Genomic DNA, 13,134 nt, shown 5'->3' with positions numbered 1-13,134 from the left:
GCCGGTCAACAATGTTATCAGAAGCCTCTCTGTGCTTGTTCCTGCTCCTAGACAACTACTAGATAAGTTGGACTCTTGTCCATGTTTGTTTTTGCATTTTTGTTCCAGTTCACAGCTGTAGTTTCGTTACTGTGTCTGGAAAGCTCTTGTGAACAGGAATTGCCACTCTGGTGTTATGAGTTAATGCCAGAGTTTTAAAGTAATTTCTGGATGGTGTTTTGATAGGGTTTTCAGCTGACCATGAAAGTGTCCTTTCTGTCTTCTGCTATGTAGTAAGTGGACCTCAAATTTGCTAAACCTATTTTCATACTACGTTTGTTATTTCATCTTAAATTCACCGCCAATACATGTGGGGGGCCTCTGTCTCCTTTCGGGGTATTTCTCTAGAGGTGAGCTAGGACTGATATTTTCCTCTGCTAGCATTATTTAGTCCTCCGGCTGGTGCTGGGCATCTAGAATCAACGTAGGCATGCTACCCGGCCACTGCTAGTTGTGCGTTAGGTTTAGTTCATGGTCAGCTCAGTTCCCATCTTCCAAGAGCTAGTTCCTATATATGCTTATGCTATGTTCTCTTGCCATTGAGATCATGACAGTTTGACCGGCCCACTAAAGGGTTAAAATCCTTGGCTGAGAAAGGAGAGAAATAAGTAGTCTGCTGAAATTTTTTTTTTTTTTTCTCTCCTTCTAATCTTTGAATGGCTCTGTGCCCACCTGTTTGTAATGGATCTTCAGAGTGTAACTGCAGGTTTGAATAATCTCGCCACGAAGGTACAAAATTTGCAAGATTTTGTTTGTCATGCACCTGTATCTGAGCCGAGAATTCCTTTGCCGGAATTTTTCTCGGGGAATAGATCTGGGTTTCAGAATTTTCGAAATAATTGCAAATTATTTTTGTCCCTGAAATCTCGCTCTGCCGGAGACCCTGCACAGCAGGTCAGGATTGTGATTTCCTTGCTCCGGGGCGACCCTCAAGACTGGGCTTTTTCATTGACACCAGGGGATCCTGCGTTGCTCAATGTGGATGCGTTTTTTCTGGCCTTGGGGTTGCTTTATGACGAACCTCATTTGGAGCTTCAGGCAGAAAAAACTTTGATGTCCCTATCTCAGGGGCAAGATGAAGCGGAAATTTACTGCCAAAGATTCCGTAAATGGTCTGTGCTTACTCAGTGGAATGAGTGCGCCCTGGCGGCGACTTTCAGAGAGGGTCTCTCTGATGCCATTAAGGATGTTATGGTGGGGTTCCCTGTGCCTGCGGGTCTGAATGAGTCCATGACAATGGCTATTCAGATCGATAGGCGTTTGCGGGAGCGCAAACCAGTGCACCATCTGGCGGTGTCCACTGAGAAGTCGCCAGAGAGTATGCAGTGTGATAGAATTCTGTCCCGAAGCGAGCGGCAGAATTTTAGACGGAAAAATGGGTTGTGTTTCTATTGTGGTGATTCTACTCATGTTATATCAGCATGCTCTAAGCGCACTAAAAAGCTTGATAAATCTGTTTCCATTTGCACCTTACCATCTAAGTTTATTCTATCTGTGACCCTGATTTGCTCTTTGTCATCTATTACCACGGACGCCTATGTCGACTCTGGCGCCGCTTTGAGTCTTATGGATTGGTCCTTTGCCAAACGCTGTGGGTATGATTTAGAGCCTTTGGAGACTCTTATTCCTCTGAAGGGGATTGACTCCACCCCATTGGCTAATAATAAACCACAATACTGGACACAAGTAACTATGCGTATTAATCCGGATCACCAGGAGATTATTCGCTTTCTGGTGCTGTATAATCTACATGATGATTTGGTGCTAGGATTGCCTTGGCTGCAATCTCACAACCCAGTCCTCGACTGGAGAGCTATGTCTGTGTTGAGCTGGGGATGTAAGGGGGCTCATGGGGATGTACCTGTGGTTTCCATTTCATCATCTATTCCCTCTGAAATTCCTGAGTTCCTGTCTGATTATCGTGACGTCTTTGAAGAATCCAAGCTTGGTTCATTACCTCCGCACCGAGAGTGCGATTGTGCCATAGATTTAATCCCGGGTAGTAAATACCCAAAGGGTCGTTTATTTAATCTGTCTGTGCCTGAACATGCTGCTATGCGAGAATATATAAAGGAGTCCTTGGAAAAGGGACATATTCGTCCATCGTCATCTCCCTTAGGAGCCGGTTTTTTCTTTGTGTCAAAAAAAGACGGCTCTTTGAGACCATGTATCGATTATCGGCTTTTGAATAAAATCACTGTAAAATATCAATACCCATTGCCGTTGCTGACTGATTTGTTTGCTCGCATAAAGGGGGCCAAGTGGTTCTCTAAGATTGACCTTCGTGGGGCGTATAATTTGGTGCGAATCAGGCAGGGGGATGAGTGGAAAACCGCATTTAATACGCCCGAGGGCCACTTTGAGTATTTAGTGATGCCTTTTGGTCTTTCAAATGCTCCGTCAGTTTTCCAGTCCTTTATGCATGATATTTTTCGCGATTATTTGGATAAATTTATGATTGTGTATCTGGATGATATTCTGATTTTTTCGGATGACTGGGACTCTCATGTCCAGCAAGTCAGGAGGGTTTTCCAGGTTTTGCGCTCTAATTCTTTGTGTGTGAAGGGTTCTAAGTGTGTTTTTGGGGTACAGAGGATTTCCTTTTTGGGATATATTTTTTCTCCCTCTTCCATTGAAATGGATCCTGTCAAGGTTCAAGCTATTTGTGATTGGACGCAGCCCTCTTCTCTTAAGAGTCTTCAGAAATTTTTGGGCTTTGCTAACTTTTATCGTCGATTTATTGCTGGTTTTTCGGATATTGCTAAGCCATTGACCGATTTGACTAAGAAGGGTGCTGATGTTGCTGATTGGTCCCCTGACGCTGTGGAGGCCTTTCGGGAGCTTAAGCGCCGTTTTTCCTCTGCCCCTGTGTTGCGTCAGCCTGATGTTGCTCTACCTTTTCAGGTTGAGGTCGACGCTTCTGAGATCGGAGCTGGGGCAGTGTTGTCGCAGAAAAGTTCTGACTGCTCCGTGATGAGGCCTTGTGCCTTCTTTTCCCGTAAATTTTCGCCCGCTGAGCGGAATTATGATGTTGGGAATCGGGAGCTTTTGGCCATGAAGTGGGCTTTTGAGGAGTGGCGCCATTGGCTTGAGGGGGCCAGACATCAGGTGGTGGTATTGACTGACCACAAAAACTTGATTTATCTTGAGACCGCCAGGCGCCTGAATCCTAGACAGGCGCGCTGGTCATTATTTTTCTCTCGGTTTAATTTTGTGGTGTCATACCTACCGGGTTCTAAGAATGTTAAGGCGGATGCCCTTTCTAGGAGTTTTGAGCCTGACTCGCCTGGTAACTCTGAGCCCACAGGTATCCTTAAGGATGGAGTGGTATTGTCAGCCGTTTCTCCAGACCTGCGGCGGGCCTTGCAGGAGTTTCAGGCAGATAGACCGGATCGTTGCCCACCTGATAAACTGTTTGTTCCTGATGATTGGACCAGTAGAGTCATCTCTGAGGTTCATTCTTCTGCGTTGGCAGGTCATCCTGGCATTTTTGGTACCAGGGATTTGGTGGCAAGGTCCTTCTGGTGGCCTTCCCTGTCACGAGATGTGCGAGGCTTTGTGCAGTCTTGTGACGTTTGTGCTCGGGCCAAGCCTTGTTGCTCTCGGGCTAGTGGATTATTGTTGCCCTTGCCTATTCCTAAGAGGCCTTGGACGCACATCTCGATGGATTTTATTTCAGATCTGCCTGTTTCTCAGAAGATGTCTGTCATCTGGGTGGTGTGTGACCGTTTCTCTAAGATGGTCCATTTGGTTCCTCTGCCCAAGTTGCCTTCTTCTTCCGAGTTGGTTCCTCTGTTTTTTCAAAATGTTGTTCGTTTGCATGGTATTCCTGAGAATATCATTTCTGACAGAGGGACCCAATTCGTGTCTAGATTTTGGCGGGCATTCTGTGCTAGGATGGGCATAGATTTATCTTTTTCGTCCGCTTTCCATCCTCAGACGAATGGCCAGACCGAGCGGACTAATCAGACCCTGGAGACATATCTGAGGTGTTTTGTGTCTGCTGACCAGGATGATTGGGTTGCTTTTTTGCCATTGTCAGAGTTCGCTCTCAATAATCGGGCCAGCTCTGCCACTTTGGTGTCCCCGTTTTTCTGTAATTCGGGGTTTCATCCTCGATTTTCCTCTGGTCAGGTGGAATCTTCGGATTGTCCTGGAGTGGATGCTGTGGTGGAGAGATTGCATCAGATCTGGGGGCAGGTGGTGGACAATTTGAGGTTGTCCCAGGAGAAGACTCAGCTTTTTGCCAACCGCCACCGTCGTGTTGGTCCTCGGCTTTGTGTTGGGGATTTGGTGTGGTTGTCTTCTCGTTTTGTCCCTATGAGGGTCTCTTCTCCTAAGTTTAAGCCTCGGTTCATCGGCCCGTATAAGATATTGGAGATTCTTAACCCTGTTTCCTTCCGTTTGGACCTCCCTGCATCCTTTTCTATTCATAACGTTTTTCATCGGTCATTATTGCGCAGGTATGAGGTACCGGTTGTGCCTTCCGTTGAGCCTCCTGCTCCGGTGTTGGTTGAGGGTGAGTTGGAGTACGTTGTGGAGAAAATCTTAGACTCTCGTGTTTCCAGACGGAGACTCCAGTATCTGGTCAAGTGGAAGGGATACGGCCAGGAGGATAATTCTTGGGTGAATGCATCTGATGTTCATGCCTCTGATCTGGTTCGTGCCTTTCATAGGGCCCATCCTGATCGCCCTGGTGGTTCTGGTGAGGGTTCGGTGCCCCCTCCTTGAGGGGGGGGTACTGTTGTGAATTTGGATTCTGGGCTCCCCCGGTGGCTACTGGTGGAATTGAACTGGTGTTTTCATCTTCTCTGTTCACCTGTTCCCATCAAGATGTGGGAGTCGCTATATAACCTTGCTGCTCTGTTAGTTGCTTGCCGGTCAACAATGTTATCAGAAGCCTCTCTGTGCTTGTTCCTGCTCCTAGACAACTACTAGATAAGTTGGACTCTTGTCCATGTTTGTTTTTGCATTTTTGTTCCAGTTCACAGCTGTAGTTTCGTTACTGTGTCTGGAAAGCTCTTGTGAACAGGAATTGCAACTCTGGTGTTATGAGTTAATGCCAGAGTTTTAAAGTAATTTCTGGATGGTGTTTTGATAGGGTTTTCAGCTGACCATGAAAGTGTCCTTTCTGTCTTCTGCTATGTAGTAAGTGGACCTCAAATTTGCTAAACCTATTTTCATACTACGTTTGTTATTTCATCTTAAATTCACCGCCAATACATGTGGGGGGCCTCTGTCTCCTTTCGGGGTATTTCTCTAGAGGTGAGCTAGGACTGATATTTTCCTCTGCTAGCATTATTTAGTCCTCCGGCTGGTGCTGGGCATCTAGAATCAACGTAGGCATGCTACCCGGCCACTGCTAGTTGTGCGTTAGGTTTAGTTCATGGTCAGCTCAGTTCCCATCTTCCAAGAGCTAGTTCCTATATATGCTTATGCTATGTTCTCTTGCCATTGAGATCATGACAGGGGGTCAAGTCTTCTGTGATGGGGAAGCGTCTTCTGTGTATGGGGGTCACGTCTTTGTGTGGGGGCTGCGTCTTCTGTGTATGGGAGCCACGTCTTCTGTGTATTGGAGCTGCTCCTTCTGTGTATGGGGGCAGCGTCTTCTGTGTATGGGGGCAGCGTCTTCTGTGTATGGGGGCTGCGTCTTCTGTGTATGAGGGCAACGTCTTCTGTGTATTGGTGCTGCTCCTTCTGTGTATGGGGGCAGCATCTTCTGTGTATGGGAGCCGCGCCTTCTGTGTATGGGGGCTGCGCCTTCTGTGTATGGGGGCCGTGCCTTCTGTGTATGGGGGCCGCGTCTTCTGTGTATGGAGGCCGCGTCTGTGTATGGGGGCCACGTCTTCTGCGTATGGGGGCCGTGTCGTCTGTGTATGGGGGCTGCATCTTCTGTGTATGGAGGCCGCGTCGTCTGTGTATGGGGGCCGCGTCTTCTGTGTATGGGGGCCACGCCTTCTGCGTATGGGGGCCGCTCCTTCTGTGTATGGGAGCCACGTCTTCTGTGTATTGGAGCTACTCCTTCTGTGTATGGGGGCCGCGCCTTCTGTGTATGGGGGCCGCGTCTTCTGTGTATGGGGGCCGCGTCGTCTGTGTATGGGGCAACGTCTTCTGTGTATGGGGGCCGCGCCTTCTGTGTATGGGGGCCGCACCTTCTGTGTATGGGGGCCGCGCCTTCTGTGTATGGGGGCCGCGTCTTCTGTGTATGGAGGCCACGTCGTCTGTGTATGGGGGCCACGTCTTCTGTGTATGGGGGCCGCGTCGTCTGTGTATGGGGGCCGCGCCTTCTGTGTATGGGGGCCGCGCCTTCTGTGTATGGGGGCCGCTTCGTCTGTGTATGGGGGCAGCGTCTTCTGTGTATGGGGGCCGCGTCGTCTGTGTATGGGGGCCGCGTCGTCTGTGTATGGAGGCCACGCCTTCTGTGTATGGGGGCCGCGCCTTCTGTGTATGGGGGCCGCGTCTTCTGTGTATGGAGGCCGCGTCGTCTGTGTATGGGGGCCACGTCTTCTGTGTATGGGGGCCGCGTCGTCTGTGTATGGGGGCCGCGCCTTCTGTGTATGGGGGCCGCGCCTTCTGTGTATGGGGGCCGCGCCTTCTGTGTATGGGGGCTGCTTCGTCTGTGTATGGGGGCAGCGTCTTCTGTGTATGGGGGCCGCTTCGTCTGTGTATGGGGGCAGCGTCTTCTGTGTATGGGGGCCGCGTCGTCTGTGTATGGGGGCAGCGTCTTCTGTGTATGGGGGCCGCTTCGTCTGTGTATGGGGGCAGCGTCTTCTGTGTATGGGGGCCGCGTCGTCTGTGTATGGGGCAACGTCTTCTGTGTATGGGGGCCGCGCCTTCTGTGTATGGGGGCCGCACCTTCTGTGTATGGGGGCCGCGCCTTCTGTGTATGGGGGCCGCGTCTTCTGTGTATGGAGGCCACGTCGTCTGTGTATGGGGGCCACGTCTTCTGTGTATGGGGGCCGCGTCGTCTGTGTATGGGGGCCGCGCCTTCTGTGTATGGGGGCCGCGCCTTCTGTGTATGGGGGCCGCTTCGTCTGTGTATGGGGGCAGCGTCTTCTGTGTATGGGGGCCGCGTCGTCTGTGTATGGGACCCTTACTCTTCTCAATCTATACACTCGGCCTGGGACAACTCATAAGGTCCTATGGCTTCCAGTACCATTTATATGCCGATGACACTCAGATCTACCTCTCTGGTCCAGATGTCACCTCCCTGCTCTCCAGAATCCCAAAGTGTCTATCAGCCATATCCTCCTTCTTCTCCTCTCGCTTCCTCAAGCTCAATGTGGACAAATCTGAACTAATTATCTTTCCTCACTCTCGCATATCTTGCCTACCTGATCTATCTATCAAAATAAATGAAATCACACTTTCCCCTGTCCCCAAAATCCGCTGCCTCGGAGTAACCCTTGACTCTACCCTGTCCTTCAAACCGCACATCCAAGCTCTCGCCACCTCCTGTCGCCTCCAGCTCAAAAATATTTCCAGAATCCGTCCTTTCCTCAACCCACACTCTACCAAAATGCTCGTGCATGCCCTAATCATCTCCCGCCTCGACTACTGCAACATACTCCTCTGTGGCCTACCTTCTAACACTCTCGCACCCCTCCAGTCCATCCTTAACTCTGCTGCCTGTCTAATTAATCTCTCTCCTCGCTACACTCCTGCTTCCCCTCTTTGCAAATCCCTTCACTGGCTCCCAATTTCTCAGCGTATCCAGTTTAAATTACTAACACTGACCTACAAAGCCATCCATAATTTTTCTCCTCCGTATATTTCCACACTAATCTCTCAATATCTTCCCTCACGTAATCTCCGGTCCTCCCAAGACCTCCTCCTCTCCTCCACGCTTATTCGCTCCTCACCCAATCGCATCCAAGACTTCTCCCGAATATCACCCATCCTCTGGAATTCAGTGCCCCAACACATCCGGTTATCCACTACTTTTGGATCCTTCAAAAGAAACCTGAAAACCCATCTCTTCAAAGAAGCTTACAGCCTGTAAAGACCACACAGCCACCTCAACACCACTGGAGCTACTGCAACCCTCGACCTACTGTCTCCTTCCCCATAATCCTGTAGAATGTCAGCCCGCAAGGGCAGGGTCCTCTTCCCGCTGTACCAGTCTGTCATTGTTAGTTTTGTTTACTGTAAGTGATATTTGTATTTTGATGTAACCCCTTCTCATGTACAGCACCATGGAATTAATGGTGCTATATAAATAAACAATAATAATAATAATGGGGGCAACGTCTTCTGTGTATGGGGGGCAGCATCTTCTGTGTATGGGGGCCACGTCTTCTGTGTATGGGGGCCACGTCGTCTGTGTATGGGGGCCGCGCCTTCTGTGTATGGGGGCCGCACCTTCTGTGCATGGGGGCCACGCCTTCTGTGTATGGGGGCCGCGCCTTCTGTGTATGGGGGCCACGCCTTCTGTGCATGGGGGCCGCGCCTTCTGTGTATGGGGGCCGCACCTTCTGTGTATGGGGGCCACGCCTTCTGTGTATGGGGGCTGTGTAGAGAAGTTCTGCTTTAACCTCTGCTGTCCCTGCTCATCTGTTCTTCCTCTGGGAATCTACGGTGTGTAGAGGACTTGAGCCCGTTCTCCAGTCTCCTTTTGTGGACTTCTTTCTCCCTTTATTCTTCTGGCAGGATAAGTCTGCAGAGTTCTTCTCCTTGGCTGGACAGACTGTCAGCAGCTTTGTGGAGTCTCTCGCTGTGAAACCAGATGAGGACACGGAGGAGAGCCGCTTTGTCCTGGGCCTGGCAGGGACCATCACAAGTGAGTGTATCTGACCAGCCTTGGCCACAGATTGTTCCAGCCGAGCTCTCAGTGATGGTGCAGACAGTGATCATTCTTCCAATCCCACTACTCAAATCTGGAAACATGGTGGATGTGTATGAGGGGTCAGATTTGAGGTGGTCCAGAGCCTGAGATCCCTAGCAATCCAACAATGAACAGACCTGGGTCTTCTGCATCAAATGAGCAATAGCGGAAAATAGATTGCCCCCAGCTGTTCCCCTGGTAACAGTACAGAGCCCCCAGCTGTTCCCCACGGTAAAGGTACACCCCCCACCTGTTCCCCACGGTAACAGTATAGCACCTCCAGCTGTTCCCCATGGTAACGTACAGCGCCCTCAGCTGTTCCCCACGGTAACAGTACAGCGCCCCCAGCTGTTCCACACGGTAACAGTACGGCACCCCCAGCTGTTCCCCATGGTAATGTAACGGGTTGGGTGGTAGAACCACTATGCCAAAGCCCAAGGAAGACCTGGTGCGGCATGACTAGCAGCCTCACCCAATCCAACCACGGACATGCAGACACCAAGGTCCGAGGAGAGACAAGAGAGTTGATCCAGGTGCTACTCCAGGACTGACTTTGGGTAGATGGTGGCTGACCACTAGGAAAGGATAGCTGGAGTGGCCCAGGGGAATGTCCAACAGATGCAGGCAGACAGAGAAAATGACAGGAACTGGAGGTGCAGACAGGATAGGCTGACGGAGAGATGAGCACTGGTGGGTGGAGCTGGCTCGGCTGCCGTTGAGGTGAGCACTGGCAGGTGCAGCTAGCTCGGATACCATTGAGGTGAGCACTGGCAGGTGCAGCTGGCTCGGATGCCATTGAGGTGAGCACTTGCGGTGCCACTGGCTCGGCACATGGGAAGAAGGAATCAATATCACCATTACACACTGAACGGGAAACCACTGGGTAAATCTGACATGGAGAAGGACTTGGGGATCCTAGTTAATGATAAACTTACCTGGAGCAGCCAGTGCCAGGCAGCAGCTGCCACGGCAAACAGGATCATGGGGTGCATTAAAAGAGGTCTGGATACACATGATGAGAGCATTATACTGCCTCTGTACAAATCCCTGGTTAGACCACACGTGGAGTACAGTGTACAGTTTTGGACACCGATGCTCAAGAAGGATATAATGGAACTAGAGAGAGTACAAAGGAGGGCAACAAAGTTAATAAAGGGGATGGGGGAACTACAATACCCAGATAGATTAGCAAAATTAGGATTATTTAGTCTATAACAAAGACGACTGAGGGGCGATCTAATAACCATGTATAAGTATATAAGGGGACAATACAAATATCTTTCCGAGGATCTGTTTATACCAAGGAAGGTGACGGGCACAAGGGGGCATTCTCTGCGTCTGGAGGAGAGAAGGTTTCTCCACCAACATAGAAGAGGATTCTTTACTGTTAGGGCAGTGAGAATCTGGAATTGCTTGCCTGAGGAGGTGGTGATGGCGAACTCAGTCGAGGGGTTCAGGAGAGGCCTGGATGTCTTCCTGGAGCAGAACAATATTGTATCATACAATTATTAGGTTCTGTAGAAGGACGTAGATCTGGGGATTTATTATGATGGAATATAGGCTGAACTGGATGGACACATGGCTTTTTTTTGGCCTTACTAACTATGTTACTATTATGACAGGGTCCCTGAATGTATCACAGGAGGAGATATGCATCACAGAAAGGTCTATTTTCTGTGATGTGGGCTTGGAAGTTTTGTTCCAGCATTTCATGTTCGGAGGGGTTAATCCTCCGTTTTTGGGGCCAGGCTTAGTGGGCGGTCCAGTGCGGGAGGGAACCGCCCACCATGTCTCCTCACTGGGTGTTGCCTGTAAGTAATCAGGTGTGTTTGGCACATGGCAGTGAGTGGTCAGTGTGCAGAGCGGGAGAAGCCCTCCTGTGTCCGTGGCTCCAGACCGAGCCTGCGTGATGGACATTGCCCAGCCTGCGTGCCCACAGGCCGGAGGGAGTAGAACCTGGCTAAGGACATGTTGGTGTTTTGCCTGCTCTGAAGGACATTTACCTTGTGGTGTTGCTTATGAACTAAACATCCTGTGTGAGATAGCGCTACCGGAGTGGGTTGGGGGACACTCGCTTGGCAGCGGAGTAACATAGTCAGGCACGGGTTTTCAAACAAATGGTCCATACGGTTTATTTAAGCGTCATGAACCGCATCGTAAACCAAGTTACACATCACCGGCTTACACACAGTCCATTCCTTCATCCCCCTAGTGGTGACTGCAGACAGAATCTTATCATGTATCTCTGTATACAGGGAGCTCCCCCTAGTGGTGACTGCAGACAGGATCTTATCATGTATCTCTGTATACAGGGAGCTCCCCCTAGTGGTGACTGCAGACAGAATCTTATCATGTATCTCTGTATACAGGAAGCTCCCCCTAGTGGTGACTGCAGACAGAATCTTATCATGTATCTCTATATACAGGGAGCTCCCCCTAGTGGTGACTGCAGACAGGATCTTATCATGTGTCTCTGTATACAGGGAGCTCCCCCTAGTGGTGACTGCAGACAGAATCTTATCATGTATCTCTATATACAGGGAGCTCCCCCTAGTGGTGACTGCAGACAGAATCTTATCATGTATCTCTATATACAGGGAGCTCCCCCTAGTGGTGACTGCAGACAGGATCTTATCATGTGTCTCTGTATACAGGGAGCTCCCCCTAGTGGTGGCTGCAGACAGGATCTTATCATGTATCTCTGTATACAGGGAGCTCCCCCTAGTGGTGGCTGCAGACAGGATCTTATCATGTATCTCTGAATACAGGGAGCTCCCCCTAGTGGTGACTGCAGACAGGATCTTATCATGTATCTCTGTATACAGGGAGCTCCCCCTACTGGTGGCTGCAGACAGGATCTTATCATGTATCTCTGTATACAGGGAGCTCCCCCTAGTGGTCGCTGCAGACAGGATCTTATCATGTATCTCTGTATACAGGGAGCTCCCCCTAGTGGTGACTGCAGACAGGATCTTATCATGTATCTCTGTATACAGGGAGCTCCCCCTAGTGGTGACTGCAGACAGGATATTATCATGTATCTCTGTATACAGGGAGCTCCTCCTAGTGGTGGCTGCAGACAGGATCTTATCATGTATCTCTGTATACAGGGAGCTCCCCCTAGTGGTCGCTGCAGACAGGATCTTATCATGTATCTCTGTATACAGTGAGCTCCCCCTAGTGGTGACTGCAGACAGGATCTTATCATGTATCTCTGTATACAGGGAGCTCCCCCTAGTGGTGACTGCAGACAGGATCTTATGTATCTCTGTATACAGGGAGCTCCCCCTAGTGGTGACTGCAGACAGGATCTTATCATGTATCTCTGTATACAGGGAGCTCCCCCTAGTGGTGACTGCAGACAGGTTCTTATCATGTATCTCTGTATACAGGGAGCACCCCCTAGTGGTGGCTGCAGACAGGATCTTATCATGTATCTCTGTATACAGGGAGCTCCCCCTAGTGGTGACTGCAGACAGGATCTTATCATGTATCTCTGTATACAGGGAGCTCCCCCATAGTGGTGACTGCAGACAGAATCTTATCACATATCTCTGTATACAGGGAGTTCCCCCTAGTGGTGGCTGCAGACAGGATCTTATCACGTATCTCTGTATACAGGAGCTCCCCCTAGTGGTGACTGCAGACAGGATCTTATCACGTGTCTCTGTATACAGGAAGCTCCCCCTAGTGGTGACTGCAGACAGAATCATATCATGTATCTCTATATACAGGGAGCTCCCCCTAGTGGTGGCTGCAGACAGGATCTTATCATGTGTCTCTGTATACAGGGAGCTCCCCCTAGTGGTGGCTGCAGACAGGATCTTATCATGTATCTCTGTATACAGGGAGCTCCCCCTAGTGGTGGCTGCAGACAGGATCTTATCATGTATCTCTGAATACAGGGAGCTCCCCCTAGTGGTGACTGCAGACAGGATCTTATCATGTATCTCTGTATACAGGGAGCTCCTCCTACTGGTGGCTGCAGACAGGATCTTATCATGTATCTCTGTATACAGGGAGCTCCCCCTAGTGGTCGCTGCAGACAGGATCTTATCATGTATCTCTGTATACAGGGAGCTCCCCCTAGTGGTGACTGCAGACAGGATCTTATCATGTATCTCTGTATACAGGGAGCTCCCCCTAGTGGTGGCTGCAGACAGGATCTTATCATGTATCTCTGTATACAGGGAGCTCCCCCTAGTGGTCGCTGCAGACAGGATCTTATCATGTATCTCTGTATACAGGGAGCTCCCCCTAGTGGTGACTGC

General features: G+C 50.0%; 1 protein-coding gene across 6 annotated transcripts in view; it reads left to right on the top strand.

Annotated features, from left to right (window-relative positions):
• HSF2BP (heat shock transcription factor 2 binding protein) overlaps positions 1 to 13,134 on the top strand; it is a 217,361-nt gene that overhangs the window by 164,432 nt on the left and 39,795 nt on the right. For all 6 annotated transcript variants that reach the window (XR_013223640.1, XR_013223642.1, XR_013223641.1 and 3 more), the window contains one exon: positions 8,689 to 8,818. Coding sequence is in view for 2 of the 6 variants with exons in the window: in XM_077293543.1 (XP_077149658.1) it covers positions 8,689 to 8,818 (130 nt within the window). In the remaining 4 variants the exon portion in view is untranslated. The remainder of the gene's footprint in view (positions 1 to 8,688; positions 8,819 to 13,134) is intronic.

Source organism: Ranitomeya variabilis, chromosome 3, assembly GCF_051348905.1.
Source record: "Ranitomeya variabilis isolate aRanVar5 chromosome 3, aRanVar5.hap1, whole genome shotgun sequence".
NCBI classification, from domain to species: Eukaryota; Metazoa; Chordata; class Amphibia; order Anura; family Dendrobatidae; genus Ranitomeya; species Ranitomeya variabilis.
Note: the sequence above shows the minus strand (reverse complement) of the source record. Positions and strands in the feature narration are given on the sequence as shown.